General features: G+C 46.2%; 1 protein-coding gene across 1 annotated transcript; it reads left to right on the forward strand.

The window, feature by feature from the left end:
* Window positions 1-798: 798 nt before the first annotated feature.
* On the forward strand, window positions 799-13,155 carry LOC134407717 (gap junction beta-5 protein-like). The gene is made up of 2 exons (XM_063139630.1): window positions 799-911; window positions 11,846-13,155. Exon 2 carries the CDS (start codon window positions 11,874-11,876, stop codon window positions 12,729-12,731), a length of 858 nt encoding a protein of 285 aa, XP_062995700.1. The 5' UTR covers window positions 799-911; window positions 11,846-11,873; the 3' UTR covers window positions 12,732-13,155.
* Window positions 13,156-17,865: the final 4,710 nt, after the last annotated feature.

Genomic DNA, 17,865 nt, shown 5'->3' on the forward strand with positions numbered 1-17,865 from the left:
TAGGCCAATCTGTGCCCTCTTTTAGGAGGGACGGCGACGCCTTTCCTCTTTTTTTGGCAATTCATAAGCGGCCACCCTAGCTGGACATTTGAAGAGAAGAAACCCTGCCAGGGCGTCAGGAGGGTACACTCCAACATTGTGTTACCGCTCCCACTTGTATTAAATAATAGCCAGCCCTAAGAGTTTCTCTGTAATTTATTGCACGCTCGTGATTGGTCACTGACAGATGTTTACGGGTCCTTTTCACAATGCTGTCAACATCCAATGCCTCTCCCGTCATTTTCAAGTGGATACCCGCCAAATTATATTAAAAAAAAAAACACCCTAAAATGCAGTAATAAATGGAAAATGGGCTATAAAGTAGTGCCATCTGCTGGTAGTAAAATTGAAACATATGGGCAGGAACTGGCAAAAACCAGACAGATGAGCGTGTGTGTTGTGCCAATCCTTAAACCCGGAAAGACGCTGGATGTCAAAGCCCCGGTAAGGCTACGTGGTTTTTTTGCTAAAAATGGAGAAGGCCACTCTCTGCCCTGGAACTTTTGCATACTGTACCCACCACACCTGAAGAAGGCAGCTCAGAACACTTGGGAACATTGTGTGTCGCTCGTACCATGCGGGACTCCTCGTCGTTCAACTGGGTACAGCTCTCTGCTTCCACCAGCCTGGATGCCTAGCGACCAAGGGTGTGCTAGGAAAGTGCTTTAAAAAACAGCTCCGCCCCCTGGAATGTTCCTTTGGGATATTCCTCCTCGTCGTCATCATCTGAGTCGTCCTCCTCCTTGCTTTGAGCGTGTCGGGAGGAGCCCCAAGCTTTGATGGCTCTCAAACTCTGAAAAGAGAGTTCCCATGCTGTAGATGGAAAGAGCAGAGAGCGGAAAAGCCTGTAAAGAAGACAGGGCTCCCACCAGGTAAGGCGCTGGGGGTTTTTTCTGTCACTCTGGGTGAAAAGAATGAAGAATGCCTTTGAACTATTCTGTTGAAAGAGAAGTTACTCCTGTTTTGTGGTGTCTGAGATCAGAGACATCAAGCTTGTATCAGAGAACTGGAGCAAGGGGAAAAGGGGATGTGCCATAATATTAGCCAGGGCTCGTTGGTGCTGAGCCCCTGAACCTGTTTTTCGGTGCTAGGGCTCCACTTCGCAGTATGGGACTAGACAGCAACTGGGTCCATCCCCAAGTCTTTCTCTCACAGAACAAGCATTTGGGCCACTCTGTTTCTGTGGCTTTGCAAACCAAGAGATGTGACTCCGTGCCTCTGCACTTTCTTGAAATGAAGCGCTGCTTTTAAACGGAACAGGCTCAGGTTGTAGGAAGCAAGGAGTCTCAGGTTGCATCTGATTTTTTGGCAAAAGTATGCACGCTTCATATTTTCCTTCCACACATTGAGCAGAGATGGTGGAAGGTTTTCTGAGTATGTGGAGCCCATGAATGTGTGTGTGCGTGCTGTGGGGAAGTGTTGTGTAAATTTTGTTCATTCAGATGTGGCAGGTGCGAGTGTAATGCTGAAGTCAAACAACGAAGGGACAACAGTAAGGTAGAATCTTGTGGTCACTCTTTGGTTTTGAAATGATCTCGGAGAGGTGGGAGGGGCAGCCTGCGCTTTGCTAAATACATATGCAGGACAATTTCAAGAGGTGATGCATGTGCGTGTGCGTGTGCGTGTGTGTGTGTGTGTATCCGTGTCCTTTTAAAACTGCTTAAACCATTACCTAAACCACAACGTGCAATGGGAGTTCCCTGGGCTCTCCTGGCCTTTTGTGCTCTGAATTTGTCGCTGCATTGGGGGGCAAAAAAAAAAAGGTGATTTGTCACTGAATTTTATTGGTGCCACCTTGTCGTCCAGCTAAACTGGCCCCTTTAGGCTGCCGTCAGATTCTAGCTGCCACCGACCTGTCAAAATCCAGTGGTGTGGCTGCAGCAGGGGCAGGGGAATCCGATAGTGCTGCATTCCAGAGGGAACCATAAAGAAAAACATTTTTTTTAAAAAAACTATAAACCATTTAAAAAACCTATCCTTTCATCAGGAGACAAAACAAAGTTTACACAGAGGCTTTAGGCTGGATCTAGTCTAAGTTAATTGAACAGGAGGGCCTATTGATATCAATGGGACAAATTAGTCTTCAGTGAACTTGTCTCTTGAGGATGCTCAGTTCCAACATGGGAAGTGTCCATGGCTGGGGTTTCCATCCTTCAGCATCCAGCTCCTTCCCCTAACTTAAGTTCCAGAGTGGGCAGGTGGCTGCATCCCTAGCACACATGTCAACATGCATAAACATTAAGGCTATATGCAAACCACAGCTGCTAAGGCAACCTTCCTCAACCATGTGCTCTCCAGACATCTTGAACTCCAACTCCCATCAGCACCAGCCAGCAGAATGATAGTAAGGAATGCTGGGAGTTGTAGTCGAAAAATTGTCTGGTTGGGGAAGGCTACGCTAAGGTATAATTCAAACTTTTGGTGACATATTGTAGAATGATAATGCTTCTGAATTAATTATTAACTGGGAGAGTGGCCCCCTCCATTTGCTTTACACTAGAGGAGAACAGGGCTATGGCTGAGCACAGGGCTACAGTTTGTGCAAAGCCTCTGGCAATGTATGAAAGAAGAGCTGGGAGAGAGGGTCAGGCAATGATCCTGACTTCAGTGTAAGAATAGGGACGTTACATTTGCATCCCTATTTTCACCTGGAAGGTATCTCATCTTTGTATCTGCCTGCTGCAGTGGTACGGCATGGTTGTCAACCTCATTTCCTTGCAAAACTCTACATGCACATTGTAAAAACAAAAAAAACAGAGCTACCACTTAAAAGAAAGAAAAAACGTGCGACCATTTTTCTTGACAAGCAATGGCCATTTCTTTAAATGGTGCATATACAGTATGGCTCCCAAGACCAAGATGGCAACGAGGTGTGGCAGGTGTGCTGAGCAGGAAATAGACTCTGGATGAAAGGGTGGTCCAGTTGACCATTTAATTGACACTATCTTCCTAGAGATGTCACCTCCAGGGTTAGAGAGGGGGGCCTTGGGCCAGACGCCTTCATCAGGCACCATCTCTGAATGGGCCTACCCCTTCCTCATCACTCCCCAATTGCTGGCGCTCTCCGTCAGGGCCCAACCCATGTAACAGCCCAGAGGGAGCACACCCCTCTTTCCATACTCTTGTCCCTACTTGCATGCTTGGAAAGCAAACAGTGATAGCAGGGAGTGGGAGGAGGAGGAGGAGAAGGAGGAATGCCAGGAAGAGGTAGGTGGGAGGGTGGGCAAGCTTCCATCATCCCCACCACCCCCAAATCCATTTCCTGAATAACACCTCCACCCATCAATATGGAAGACACATGAAAGCTGAAGCAGGGAGGTGTCCACCTGGCGTTTTTCATGGAGCACATCTGATCTGAAACATGTGAGAGATCAGGGAGACTGATATGAGGGCTCCAGGTGGCACCACACCACTCACCTTAGCCATGAAACCTAGCTTTCACCTCTGTTCTATGTCTCTCCTAACTATGAGTTCAGATTCTACCCTGCCCTTGGAATTCTCTAGGTTTGCTTCAACTGGTGTTGAACCAAAAGTCTAATTTCACAGCAACACCATTTGCTGAAGGACCTTACACTAAGCCTCTCCAAGTAGAACCTTGGTGCTTAGAGAAGGTACATGTGGTGGGAGGTGGAATTGTAAACAGTGAGGTCGGAAGGAAAGCACGTGTATCGGTGGCTTTTGATTTGGTGACTTGCTGTGAACTGCCCAGAGGACTTTGGATACTGAGCAGTATAGAAATGAAATGAAATAAATAAATAAAATGCAGGAAGTACTGGTAGTGGCAGCGAATGACCACTGTTAATAATGTGCTTGCCCCTGTCCATACTTTCTGCATTTAATGTCCATCTGACCTAACTGTTTCGCCCCACCCCACACCATCAGTGCTCCTGGTGGTTCCACTTGGACCTATGGCCCAATTGGAGTCCACCAGAAGAACAGCCTTTAATGTGATGGCCCCCTTTCTTTAGAACACCCTGTCTTGGAGGACAGGCAGGCACCAACACTCTGTTGCTTTCGACACATCCTGGAAATGGCTATATTCCAGGAAGTATTTCTTAACTGACAGTCGGAGGCCTCAGCTAGACGAGGGGGTGAAAAGGCAACGATCTCGCAATTTTATGATCGTGAGATAGTCACCGTTGTTTACACATGGTGCGCTACATCGCGGCCGCCATTTTGTTTTAGTTTTTAAAGGAGAAGGAGTGCACGAGTGCTCATCTGCAAAACAGTAAGGTTTTTTTTAATAAAAAATAATTTCCTCGCTCCCCCCACCCCCGATGGGCACTGAGCTTCTGAGCAGCTCTGTGCCCCGTGCCCAGCTCCCAGCTCCTAGCAGTTACTTGCTAGGAGCCGGGACAAACCGTGATGCCCAGCCACACGTTCCGCAGCCTCAGGATCAGCTCAGGACATGGAAAAATCGGGCTAGAAGGGTAGGGCAAAATTCCAGGGAAATGGCGAGATCATCCCTCCCTGCCCCCGGAATCCCCTGTGCGTATTCTGGACACACAGGGATGATCCCGGGGTGATCCCGGGATAAGCCCTCGTCTAGCCATGGCCACAGTTTTTATTGGCATTCTGGTTTTTAAAAGTATATTATTAATGGTGTTTTAATCTTTATATCTTTTACTCTTTTAGATATGGAGTAGTATACCAATTTGTAAATAAAATAATAAATAATAAAATAAATATGTTCCATATCTTAACCTGAAACTCTCATAGTACTCCATGTACCTGATGAAGTGGGGTATAGCCCATGAAAGCTTATGCCAGAATAAATCTGTTAGCTTTTAAGATGCCACATGACTCTTTGTTGTTTTTACTTAAGTGTTTGTTTTCCAATCCCCTTTTGCTTGCATCTGTTGATCTGGGAGTGACTCTGGTTTAGCCAACCACACCTTCTTCTTCCCTTTTTGTTAATAAGGCACTGCTTAATTGAGTAGTATTGCCAAAGTGCATCCACTTTGTTTGGAACCCTGAATCCAACTCCTACGACATTCCTTCACCGCATTCTGGGAAGAGATCTCAACGCCTTTAAGGCCACATCCTGCTCCTGTTCTTCAGCGGGTTGATCCTTGAAACGAAGGCTCCTTTGCAGGGTTAACTAGCAAGGATTAGTAATTTGGTGTCTTGGTTCAGGGAGAGGCAGTGGCATGTACATAAAGGGGCACTTCTTAGGAGAGCACTTAGATTTCTTCCAATCACCTATTGCAGGGAAGCTGAAATTCCAATAGTAGTAGGGGACGCTGATGCAAACGGAGTGAGTGATTCGTCATTCCTGCCACCTCATTTTACCAGCTGTTTTTGTGAGGCTGTATGAGGCAACTACTCATCCTTGTGTAATAAACAGTGGTGCAGTGGATAATGTTGAAGGGCAGGGACTCATCCCGACGATCTCCACAGCCACATCCCAAAGGAGAGTCCAAAATACAGGTAGCAGTGGGGATCCCCATCAACAAACCAGTTCTAGCGGTTCTTGCCTTCACCAGGAGCAGGTGTTTTGTAAAGCTAACAGGTTTTAATTGCCCATTTAGGACTGAGCCACCTCAAAATATATTGCGTTTTCCATCAGCTACTGTGAAGATTTCAGGGATGTCTAAAGGGGGTGGCTGATGACATCAGCGTCCCTGCTAATGAAAAGAAAAAGGTCAGCGCTGCATCTGTGGCCTCATCTACACCAAGCAGGATATTGCACTATGAAAGTGGTATACAAAAGGCAGGAGCCACACGACTGCTTTATAGCGGCACTGAAGTGCACTGACCACTGTTGGGGCCATTGACACGGACAATAGACCGCTTTCATGGGGCTATATCCTGCTTGGTGTGGCTCCTGCCTTTTATATACCACTTGCATAGTGCAACATCCTGCTTGGTGTAGATTAGGCCTGTATGAGCCCTGCATTCAGTACACCACTGCTAACAAAGGCCGTCGCTAGACCTGAGATTTATCCCAGGATCATCCCGGGTTCGTCCCTGCCTGAGCGCTGGATGCCCTGTGTGGCACTTAGATGAACAGGTTTGACCCCAGGACAATCCTGGGATAAGCTGGTTGTTATACCGTAATAAACTTATTCTTTCATTCATCCTGGGATAAACCTTAGGTCTAGCTATGACCCAAGTCATTTGAAACAGAACAAAATAGATATCTGAGGGCCAGATGCAGGGAGAATAGCCGCACGGTTGGGCATCTCATGCTCTCTCGAATTCTCTCAGGACAAATCTTATGAGGCAGTGTGGCGTAATAGTTAGAGTGCTGGACTGGGACTCAGGAGATCCAGGTTCTTAAAAACCTCCGGAGATAAAGCAGGTCCTCCAGGACAGAGGATGTGAAAATGGGACCATGGGGTGGCAAATTACATGCTGCACAGAGAACCACGGGACATTTTCCCGACTTTTAAAAAATGAAAAATAGGTTCTTGAGGCAGGTGGAAAGAAGGTGCTTAGCGCGGGATGGAGGCCTGTCATCCAATTAAGGAAATGGTACAGTCAATTTATTAAATAAATTAACAAATTAAGAGCACTATCCTATGCTTAGCTGGCTGGGTGTGGCTGTGGCATGGCTGCCTGGCGAAGGCTGGGAGTTATAGAAATTTCTCCAGTCTAAACCTGCATAGGATTGTGCCCTAAATTAATGTACGTTTGCACATGAATTGGAAAAAGAGATAGAAAAAGAAAAGAGGCCGCATTCTTCTTCTTTTTTAAGATGACGGGTGCCTGTGACATAGCTGGCACCCCTTTAGAAGAGGCATTCCCTCCTGTCTGGGAGCGAAGGTGGGGACATACCTCTTCTGAGATGGTGTCCGTCCTACTGCCTCTAGTCTATGGTGATCTTTAACAGCTTGTATCTTTAACAGCTGTATCAAAAAGGGAATTTCAGCAGGTGTAATTTCTGTGCATGCAACACCTGGTGAAATTCCCTCTTCATCACAACAGTTAAAACTGCAGGAGCTATGCTAAAGTGACCAGATAAAAAAGAGGCAGGGCTCCTGCAGCTTTAACTATTGAGATGAAGAGGGAATTTCACCAAGTGCTGCCTGCATACAAATGACACCTGCCGAAATTCCCTTTTCTATGCAACTGTTATAGATGCAAGAGCCCTGTCCTCATTCCCATATGGTCACCCTAATTGAGAATTATGTTTTGCTTGGAGTATGTGGCGGTTATTTGTTTTGCAAACCTATGATCCCCCCACAAGTGTTATGATGAAGAGTGAATTGCACCAGGTGCTGCATGCAGACAAATGACAGCTGCTGAATTCCCTTTTCTATGCAATTGTTAAAGATACAGGAGCCCTGTCCTCCTTTTCATAGGGTCACCCTACTCTAGGCTGTGCAGATATTTCTAACTGCAATAGTGGTGATTATTTTAATCTGCTGCTTGATTAATAATATGGGCACTTTTTTCCGGGGCAAAAGGAAGGGGCTCTATGGAGGAGTAAGAAAGGCGCAAGGTTATCTTACTGATAACCTTGTGTAGGGTGCCCATATGAAAAGGAGGACAGGGCTCCTGTATCTTTAACAGTTGTATTGAAAAGGGAATTTCTGCAGGTGTCATTTGTATATATGGAGAACCTGGTGAAATTTCCTCTTCATCACAACAGTTAAAGCTGCAGGTGCTCTGCCCTCTTTTAAATCTGGTCATTCTAGTATAGCTCCTGCACCTTTAACTGTTGTGATGAAGATGAAATTCCTTTTTCTATGCAGCTGTTAAAGATACAGGAGCCCTGTCTTCCTTTTCATATGGTCACCCTAACCTTGTGTCCTTCTCTCTCCTAATTCAAGAACCAAGCAGGCATGATAGGTGATGCCTGATGTTTTTCCTCCCCACAGGCTGTGTCCTCAGATAAGGGTTGCATGATATTATGTACCATGAGACAAGGTGCTGGGAAGTTGGATAGGATGGTAAATGAATGAAAGACGATTAGGCAAAATTGGAACATAGGAAGAGCCATGATGGATCAGACCAAGGGCCCATCTAGCCCAGCATGTTGTTCACACAGTGGCCCACCAGCTGCCTGTGGGAGCCCATAAGCAGGACATGAGCATGACAGCACCCTCCTGTTCATGTTCCCTGGCAACTGTTATAAAGAAGGACACTCTGAAGGTGGTTCACGTGAACCCCCCATGTGAAGATGAGGGCATCTAGTCTCATCAATGCAGATAAAACTATATAAAGGCAGTGAGAGAAAATAAAAGCATTGGGGCTTGGATGATGTGAAACTGCTTACACAAAACAGGAGTGAAAGCCTATCAAAATGAGTGATTGAGATGCATAAAAGAGGGCCTGATTTCGGTGCTTGTGGAAGGAAAGAATATGCTTAAATTTATAAATAAGCGCAGGTGCTTTATCAGTGGCAAATAACTATGACAATGAACCGGTTGATCATCACAGAGCCAGTAGCAATCCCTATCAGTACAGCAGCATTTTTTTTCATCTTGTTCCACTGGAGTCCTCCTGGGTCTTCCTTTGGTTCCACCTTGTCCATTGTTTCTCATCCTCTACTATGTAACTCATTCAGTTGCAAAGAATGAGATTCTTCTTATTCATACTAGTGTAAATCCCACATCACCATGAGGGGGGGGGGAGAAGTCTGAGAATGATTGGTGAAAAATAGGTTTGCTGGTTTCCATAGTGACTGGAACAACTTTACAGTTTTAAAATAAACGTACTACAAATAAACCAGCAAAGGTGAAACCAAAAAAAGACGTTCTTTTAAAATAGGTCCTTTCATTGGTCCAGCACTCTACAAGCTCTCAAGAGTAAGCATTATTACATGTGCATTCGCAATATTACATGCATGGTTTGGGGCATCTACATTAACATCCCCTTTGCTCATAGTTCTCCTTCCTCCCTTCCCGAGCTGCCCACCTCTCAAGCTTTGAACTTTTCTGAAGTTTCAATTGTCAACATGTCTACACTGCCCAAGCTTCAGTTTAAATGAAAAATGAGCAAAATCTGTCAAAGGAAAACTTGAATAATAAGCCTCAATAATAAGTATTCTTATATAGCATTGAGTCAGACCATCTATCGCAGCATCAACTAGACCAGGGCAGGAGATCCTTTTTGGTCTGGAGGATTGCATGCAATGCTGGGTAGTGGGTCTTGGGGCTATAAGCGGTGGGAAAACAGCAACCTCGGCAGTGCCAGGATCACTGGGGTGAGGGGGGAGATCAAAGCCTCTCCCACCTCCCAATGATCCCCTCTGAGATTGCTGTTTTCCCACTGATATTGGAGCCAGGATTGTGAGGGCGAGGTTAAAGCCTCTCCCACGCTCCAGCAACCATTAGCAGTAAGAAACCATGGTGTAGCAGAACCAGGGTTTTCAGGGACACAGCACCTATAGATGAGGAGGAGGAGGAGGAGATCCTCTGCCATCTCCATTAGACCTCCATATTTCCTCTGACCTTAGCTGTAATTCCCACAGGAGCTTTGGGAAATGGATCCTCCCCCCCCCCCAAAAAAAATATAATATATTGTTCCCAGTGGTCTTGCAAAGTGTTTTGTGGTGGCCTAGTCTTGAAGGGGCAATTAAGATCCATTGGCTTTACAAAAGACCTGCTCCTGATGGAGATAAGAACCACTAGAACTGGTTTGTTGATATCAATCAACCCATATTTGGGGGCTTTTCTTGAGGACATGGCTATGGGGGCTGTCATGATGGGCAGCTGCACTTCAAAACATACCTCTATCCCAGCAGTGGGGAAACAGCAAACCCATCTGCATTGGAATTGCTGGGGAGGGATGAGAAAACGTCTTCCTTTGCCCCAGGAACTGATTAGCTAGGATGTTGAAGAAATTGGCTGGGGCTCCTTGGGGTTCAGCAGGCCATGCAAAGAGTGGTGAAGGGTCACGAGTGACCTGCTAGCCCTGGGTTCCCTGCCTTGAGCTATACTGACCGGCAGCAGCTCTCCAGGACCTCAGACCGGGCTTTCCAACCCTACCTGGAGATGATGGGGGTTGAACAGTATCTGCTCTACCACCAAGCTACAACACGACACATCTGATAGGAACATTGGAAGCTGAGTTATGCTGAGTCAGCCCATTGGTCCATCTAGCTCAGTCTTTTCAACACTGACAACTTCACTTCCTTCAAAAAAGTGGCAAGCTATCACTACAGTGTTCGGAGCCCATTCTGCTCTGTGGGTCCCTGGACCTCTGTCTCCAAGTCCTTCCCTGAAAGCACCACTGGCTAGGGCCCTTCTGCAAAGCCTCCAGGTGGAATATTATCATTACACTTGTTAATAAAAACAACAATGGCCAGTGAATAATTAACTCATGGATTTTACTGCTGCTGCAAAATGTGTTGTTCACCCCTAGGTCAGGTGAAATGTAAAGAGAGAGAGAGAAGATTAGACAACTTCACAGGGGAGAGGTCTATTCATGCAAAATGGCATGAAAGCTCCAGGGAACCTCATGTTGACCAAAGCAGTCCTATAACCCTGAGTAGTGGGATCAAAGTAGGGAACACGACTGCTTTCCTGCTCTGGTTGTGAGTGTCCGGACACATAAAGCTGGTCGTGGCTAGACACAAAATTCTGGATTAGATGGAAATTCTGTCTGTTCCAGCATGGAAATTCTTATGTTATGTTTTTTCTCCATGCTTGGTCTGTGATGAATTAGTAAACCTTGGCTGGTTATACAAATTAAAGATGAATCACCTTTGCGGCCTTCCTGGAGCCTTTGGGTGTTTCTGCAAACTCTCTTTTTCATTCCAGTATCTCAGTCACTTTGCTTTTCTCAAAGACATCCTTAAGGGGAGAGGGGAGCATCAAACAGCCCCATAAAGTCCTTCTAAAGTCTATTTAAGCCTTCCTCGACTTCCCCCCACTCCCAACACACACATGCACTCCTCCACCTTGAAGCCTTTACATACCAAAGGCACCTGGGCATGTGCCTGTTACAGCTTGTTGCCCATGGGCTCCTGTAAATGTCTTGACTTCTTATGTACCAACTGCAGACTTTTGATTCACTCATTGCATTGAAGGTTCTTTGATGACTTCAAAGAGTGGGCAGCCATTGCCCAAAATTCTGCAGGGAAGACCTTTCTCTCCAGGAATACAACACTATATCCATAGGACACCATTAAGGCTAGCCTTCTCCCTTCCTTCCAGGTTTTAGGCATACAAAGATTAAAAACGGGTGGGTTTCCTTGTAAAAAGCAGGTACTGCCCTTGCAAAGGGAAGGGAAGAAACTCAATCACAATGGGCCTCAGGGTTAAAGAAATCAACGGTCTCTGCCACCAGGCCACCTCTGGGCGCCATCCACTGGGCCAAAAGATCCACCAAAGTATTAGCACTTTTTAATCCAAGCATTTTCATCCCAAAGTTCATGAAATGTAAAGCTTCCAACATTTCACAACAGAAGGAAATGGGGACCTATTTGTGAACTTGCAACACCACTATCCTCAAACTAAGGAGCACTTCCTGGCATCTTCCATCTCACACACACGCCTCCCCCAACACACACACACACAAAGCTGCAATGACTGTTTTTATCCTGGTTGGGAAATAAGGCCAGGGAGCATGGCATATAGGTAATTTCCTGGTCTTTGCACGGGGATGTTGCAATCTTGGGTGAAACAAGATCTTTAGATAGATGGGCTCTAAAAGTGTGAAGGTTTTGAATTGTCTCTGGGAATTCCTGGTATTGGATCCCCGAAGTCAGGTCTACCAGGAAGATGCTGTTGGCGAACTATCTAGAACAGCCTTCTTACAAATGTATCGGACTACAGTTCCCAACACATCTTGAAGGCAAGTTAGGGAAAGCTGAGCTGTAACATTTCTAACTCTACTGTCTGTCTCTTTTCAGGCATTGCTTGTAGAAGAAACCAGAAACCATGAACTGGTCTGGCTTGGAAGACCTCTTGGGCGGGGTGAACAAATATTCCACAGCCTTCGGACGCATCTGGCTTTCAGTGGTCTTTATCTTCCGGCTGCTCGTCTACTTAGTGGCAGCTGAGAAAGTTTGGGGAGATGACCATAAGGAGTTTGACTGCAACACTGAGCAGCCCGGGTGCCCCAACGTCTGCTATGATCTTTACTTCCCAATCTCCCATATCCGCCTCTGGGCTCTGCAGCTCATCCTAGTGACCTGTCCTTCCTTGCTGGTCATCATGCACGTTGCCTACCGGGAAGCCAAATTGAAGAAACGTTTGGAGAAGGTTGGACCTGAGTGTAGGCCGCATTATCCCCCGGGCAAGAAGCGTGGGGGCTTGTGGTGGACCTATCTCTTCAGTCTTTTAGCCAAGGCCTCTGTGGACATTATATTCCTCTATATCTTTTACCATGTCTACCCAAACTACAGGCTTCCCAATCTGGTGAAATGTCCCCTCCCACCTTGTCCCAACGTTGTAGACTGCTACATAGCTAGGCCGACAGAGAAGAACATCTTCACCCTTTTCATGATCATTTCGGCCTGCGTTTGTGTCCTCCTCAGCCTCGTTGAAGCCTTCTATCTCGTTATGAAGAGGTGTAAGGAGAAACTTGAAGACAGAAGTGACAGCCACCGAAGATATGATGGCGAGGTGCTCATCCTCAACAAGGACCCTTGCGCCCTGCCTCCCAGTAAACATGATGCCATTGAAATGGCTGCTCAGGTTTTCCATGGGGCTGATTACAAACCTGTCACCTCCCCGCTCACAAGCAACTCCCAATGTGGGGAGCTGGAACCCTTAAAACATGGGAAGCTAGGGTAACTACTCCAGTAAGTGGGATGGAGACCTTTCTGCAGGATCCAAAATGGCTTCATTTTCATAACAGTACTTTCTGTTAGTCAGGACATGGATGTGATGTGAGAGACAGAGGGGGGGTGGTAGATCAGTGAAAAGAAGAAGAACATTCATCCAAGGTCTAGCTCCAACTCTGTTGGCCTATGTCCAACACCCACCCAGCAGATGCTCTTCCATTTTCTAATGGCCATATTTGATCTAAGGGTCAAATACAAGTGAGACATGATTCCAGAAAAATGTTGCAGTGTGAACTGCTCCTATTTAGTATTCCAGTCAGGCAGATATGCCCTCCTCCAGCTTACTCCAATGCATTCTCTCTCCCATCTGGTTTTCTGTTCTTTTCCCAACCTTCACTCGGCAATCTATGGCTAATGAGCATGCTCAGTCTTCATTGGGCTGTTTTGGACTTTTCTTTCCCCTCCTACACACACACCAGGATTTTCCCCCCTACCGATTTCTTGTGATTCTGCAAGCCACAGGGCTCCACTGAGCCTGCTGATACCTCCCCCTTGTACAAGGGAGTGGTTTGTGCTATTTTGGTGATGTTAGTATTGGCACTCACACCTGAACTCATCCCTCCCAATCAATCGAGCAATCTAAATTACTTACCCGCAAGACATTGGATGTCATTTAATATCTTATCCAGTTTCGTTTTCAAAATCTTTCCAAAACTGACAAAGTTTAGTTGTTGTTTTTTGGTTGGTTGGTTGGTTTGGGAAGTTTTTTGCAGGGGGTGGGACGGATAACCAAAAGAACTTATAAGTGAAGAACAAAACTTTAAAAAACATCTCACAGATGGAGGAAGAGACATTGCTGTACTCGAACATTGTGCATTTCCGTTGGGGAGGCAAGAATGGCAAAGCAAAATATTTGAAGGTTCATCCAACTTTTGGTAGTCCTCCATATCCAACTGGTATGGAAGCTATTGGGTTACAAGCTTCATTCAACTTGATTGGTTACAAGTTGCTCGTATTTGGCCTAGTCATAAGTGCAATGTTCGTTTGGGTTCTCAAAAATCAAATGTAGGAATATAGGAAGCCACCTTTGATTGAGTCCAACGATTGAGCCATCTAGCTAAATTTTCTCTACACTGCCTCACAGGTTCTCCATTTCTGATGGAGTGTTCCTCAACCCCAGCTGGAGATGCTCTCTCATTCGTTGCCTCAGGTAGCAAAATATCTTGGGCCGACCCTGTTCTTTGTTTTGCTTCTTGGTCTTGGAGAAGGATGCAGAGCATACAACAGAGGAGGAGGCATCAAATGACCAGCTAAGTTGTTGTACAGTATTCATGCTTACGTGCCACCTGGTCATTTGAGGTTTGGAGTCTTGTTCTTCTTGTTGTGTCTCCACAACTTAGCCTCCTTCTAAGCTTGGCTGAAACTAGGCAAGCGACGGCAAACCTACCACACCCCACTGGTAACCTAGTCCCGTGGTTAATTAACTGTTATTAATGGAGCAACTGCTGTCAATTAGTGGCATAATTTTCCTGACTCACTTCTCTTTATGATCCTATGGCTTATTTGGCAATTTGAGAAACTGTATCTCCCTGACCTAAATTCTCCCTTTCTTGTTACTAACCAAGAAGGCTTTCCCAAAGTAGAAGTAGCTGCTTACCTATTGTGCCAAGGTTGCCTTATTTATTTAATTTATTTTTTAAATAAAAATTAAAAACTGCAATACCATCTTTCCACAAAGTAGGCATGGTGATGCACTATGGTGTGCCAGAAACTGGTCCCAAACTGCCTATCTAGCTTGGTAATGTTTACTGTTAGTGGCTCTTCAGCGGTTAGGAGAAGGATATTTCTCAGCCATACCAGCAGATGCCAGGGATTGAACTCAGGACTTTCTGCAAGCAAAGTGTGTGCTTTGTCACTGAGCTACAGCCTTGCTCCTCATAATAATGAGGTCTACAACCATCACACTACTATCCTATACCCACTTGCTAGGGGTAAGTGCCACTGAACTTTGTAGACTAACTTCTGAGTAAATATGCATGGGGTTGTGCTGCACATTGGTTTAGGGCACAACTCCACACATTCTTCCCTGAGAGTGGCTGGGTTCACACAACATGCTAATCCTCCATAGATAACCAGTGCTGTCTGAACACAGTGCATTTTCTGCAGGGTGGGTCATTGTGTTGTCTGAACACAGCGCGTTTTTTGCAAGGTGGCTTGTTAAGCATGCATTGTGGTTTATTTTTCCCAAACAAGCCACCTTGAGAACCCATGGCTTGTTGTTGGGTTGTTCAGGGTGGCTAACAAGCCACACAGCATGGTTAATGAGCAACCCTACAGAAAAAGCACTGTGTTCAGACAACACCATGCAGAAAAGTGCTGTGTTCATGATTACCCATGGATCATCAACAACCCACACTGGGTGGGTTAGTGAGTTGCGTGAACCCAGCAGTAAGTCCCATTAAACTCACTAGGATTCATGCCAGTTTTAGTTGATTAATCTTTGAAGGTCAGTTATAAGGATGAGAGTTAAGGTCATACACTTGTCCATTTTTTTAGAGTCTTATGAAACCTTTTCTAGGAATTAAAAAAAGGAAACATTAAAGGTGACTTTTCAGTTAAACCATGATTGTTTTCATTTATTACATAGAATCATAGAATAGCAGAGTTGGAAGGGGCCTACAAGGCCATCGAGTCCAACCGCCTGCTCAATGCAGGAATCCACCCTAAAGCATCCCTGACAGATGGTTGTCCAGCTGCCTCTTGAAGGCCTCTAGTGTGGGAGAGCCCACAACCTCCCTAGGTAACATTTTGAGTTATCTCACAATTCAATATCTCACATTCTAGCAAGAAGGATGATATATATGTGTGTGTGTTTAATATATATATATATTAAACACAAATCATGCTCACCCAAACTGGAACACCCAAATGCACAAAAGGGAGGATAAAGTGTGATTGGAGAGCAGAGGGGGGGGGAAATGAACATATGCTTGAAGTGGGGGAAAAGTCATTCCAAACTTCTTCTTTTTTATGCTGAATTGCTGGATTTTGAGACATCGGTATAAGTGTGAATTCCCCACCCCACCCCATTGTACAAAATAAAGGTCATTTTACTTTATTTTACTTCCCTTTGTTTTGCTTAACACTCATTTACCATTGCAATATTGCTGCAACTGCCCAGGGGGCAGGGAGGGGGGAAGAGAAGGCGGCGCTAACATGTTTCTCCTGGTATTTCCTAAACATCACAACTTACCTGCGGATGCTGTACCTTGCAATACATCTGTGACTTTTAAGTGATGGCAAATGAGTGCCTTATATGTTAACACATGGGGGAATCAAAGTGGTGAAGGAAAAGGTGTGAGTCTGATATCAAAACGAAAAATGTTCAATAAAATGTGAATAATTTAAAAAGTCCTGTCGGATGTTGCATTTATTTATCCATTGCGTGGATAGCCCACCTTCCGGCCATGATGAAACTCAAGACAAGAGAACAATCAGAGAAGGGGAAAATAGAGCTCAGAACAACCCCCCACCCCACCAAGAATAAAGCAATGGGGTGGGGTGGGAGAAGGGGAGAGAGAGAGAGAGAGAGGGAGAGAGGGGGTATCTGTGTGGGGAATGTAAAAGCAGTGGGTTCACCAGCCAGGCTTCCCAGGAGGACCAGCAGCAAGTGCCTGGCTCCAGCCACAGCGGTGCTGCTTTGCATCAAACTTGCACTTTGCAGCCCCCTTGCTATGCCTGATTCTTTACATGGGAGTGAATCCAGCATGGAGTCTCCAGGGATGCACCTTCTTCACCTCCTTCTCTGGCACCTTTGCAAGGCTTCCGATGAGGGAGGTGAGAGAAGGGGTGGGCCCAGGGCATGTCTACACTATGCATATATCCCAGGGTCATCTCTAAGTCATCCCTGTGCATCCAAATGACGCACAGGGGATCCCAGGGTCAACTGGGGATGACCAGAGACTTTCACCGGGATAACTGAAACCAGGGGTATCCCAGTTTTCCCAGGTCCCAGGATACTCCCGAGGACCGTGACTGGTGTGGCATGGCCTCCAAGGTCCTCAAATGGGCACAGAGCTGCATGAGGTGGCTCCATGCCCGTGGGGGGGAGGAGCAATTTCACCATTCCTGGGATGGTGAGAGCTGTTTTGGGCATAGACTTTGGTGGGGGCGGTCCTTACTGTGCGCAGCTCTTCCAAACAAAATGGCGCCTGTGGCATCCCTTTTCCCTTCCAAGATGTTGTGTGGCCACATAGACACTGGGGGAGGATTGCAGAAGCAATTAAGCCTGCAATTCTCCCCCCTCCCTCCTGCTACACCTTTAGGTGTAGGTGAGCCCCCAGAGTTGCAGCCCCAGTGGTTGTGGTTGGCTGTCCCAGGAGAGCAGCTCCTCTTCCCTTCATTGGCCCCAGCGCACATGAGGAACAGGAGACAGGCAATAAAAGTGGCCTTGAATGCAGAGAAGTCCCGCAGCAGTGCTGAGATTGTGCTCAGCTGCATGTCTCCGAGATGCCAGCAGGCTGCAAGGGGATGTCTGGCCCTGACTGGCTGCTGTGGGAAGTGTGGGTGGCAGTACAGCTGCAGAGACGGGCTGCTGGGATGTAAGGGATGGCAAGCAGTGGCAAGTGGGAGCATGCACAGCAAGAGCGGGCATCCAAATGGCAGATGCGCTTCAATGTAAGCAAATGTAAGGTGATGCACGTTGGGGCAAAAAAAACCCAACTTCAAGTATAAGCTGATGGGATCTGAGCTGGTTGTGATTGAACAAGAAAGAGGTCTTCGGACTGTGGTGGACAGCTTGCTGAAAATGTCCACCCAGTGTGCGGCCGCTGTAAAGAAAGCAAACTCCATGTGAGGCATTATAAGAAAAGGAATTGAGAATAAAACTGCCCGTATCATACTGCCCTTATATAAATCTGTGGTGCGACCACACTTCAGAATACTGTGTGCAGTCCTGGGTCACCACACCTAAAAAAGGATATTATAGAGCTGGAAAAAGTGCAGAAAGGGGCAACTAAAATGACTAAGGGGCTGGAGCATCTCCCCTATGAGGGAAGGTTCCATCAGCTGAGATTGTTTAGCTTGGGGAAAAAGGAGGCCAAGGGGAGACATGATAGAGGTGTACAAAATTATGCCTGGTGTGG

Source organism: Elgaria multicarinata, chromosome 13, assembly GCF_023053635.1.
Source record: "Elgaria multicarinata webbii isolate HBS135686 ecotype San Diego chromosome 13, rElgMul1.1.pri, whole genome shotgun sequence".
NCBI lineage: Eukaryota > Metazoa > Chordata > Lepidosauria > Squamata > Anguidae > Elgaria > Elgaria multicarinata.

Excerpts from the sequence above, each read along its gene's own strand:
- LOC134407717 (XM_063139630.1), top strand. The coding sequence starts at position 11,874 with ATGAACTGGTCTGGCTTGGAAGACCTCTTGGGCGGGGTGAACAAATAT.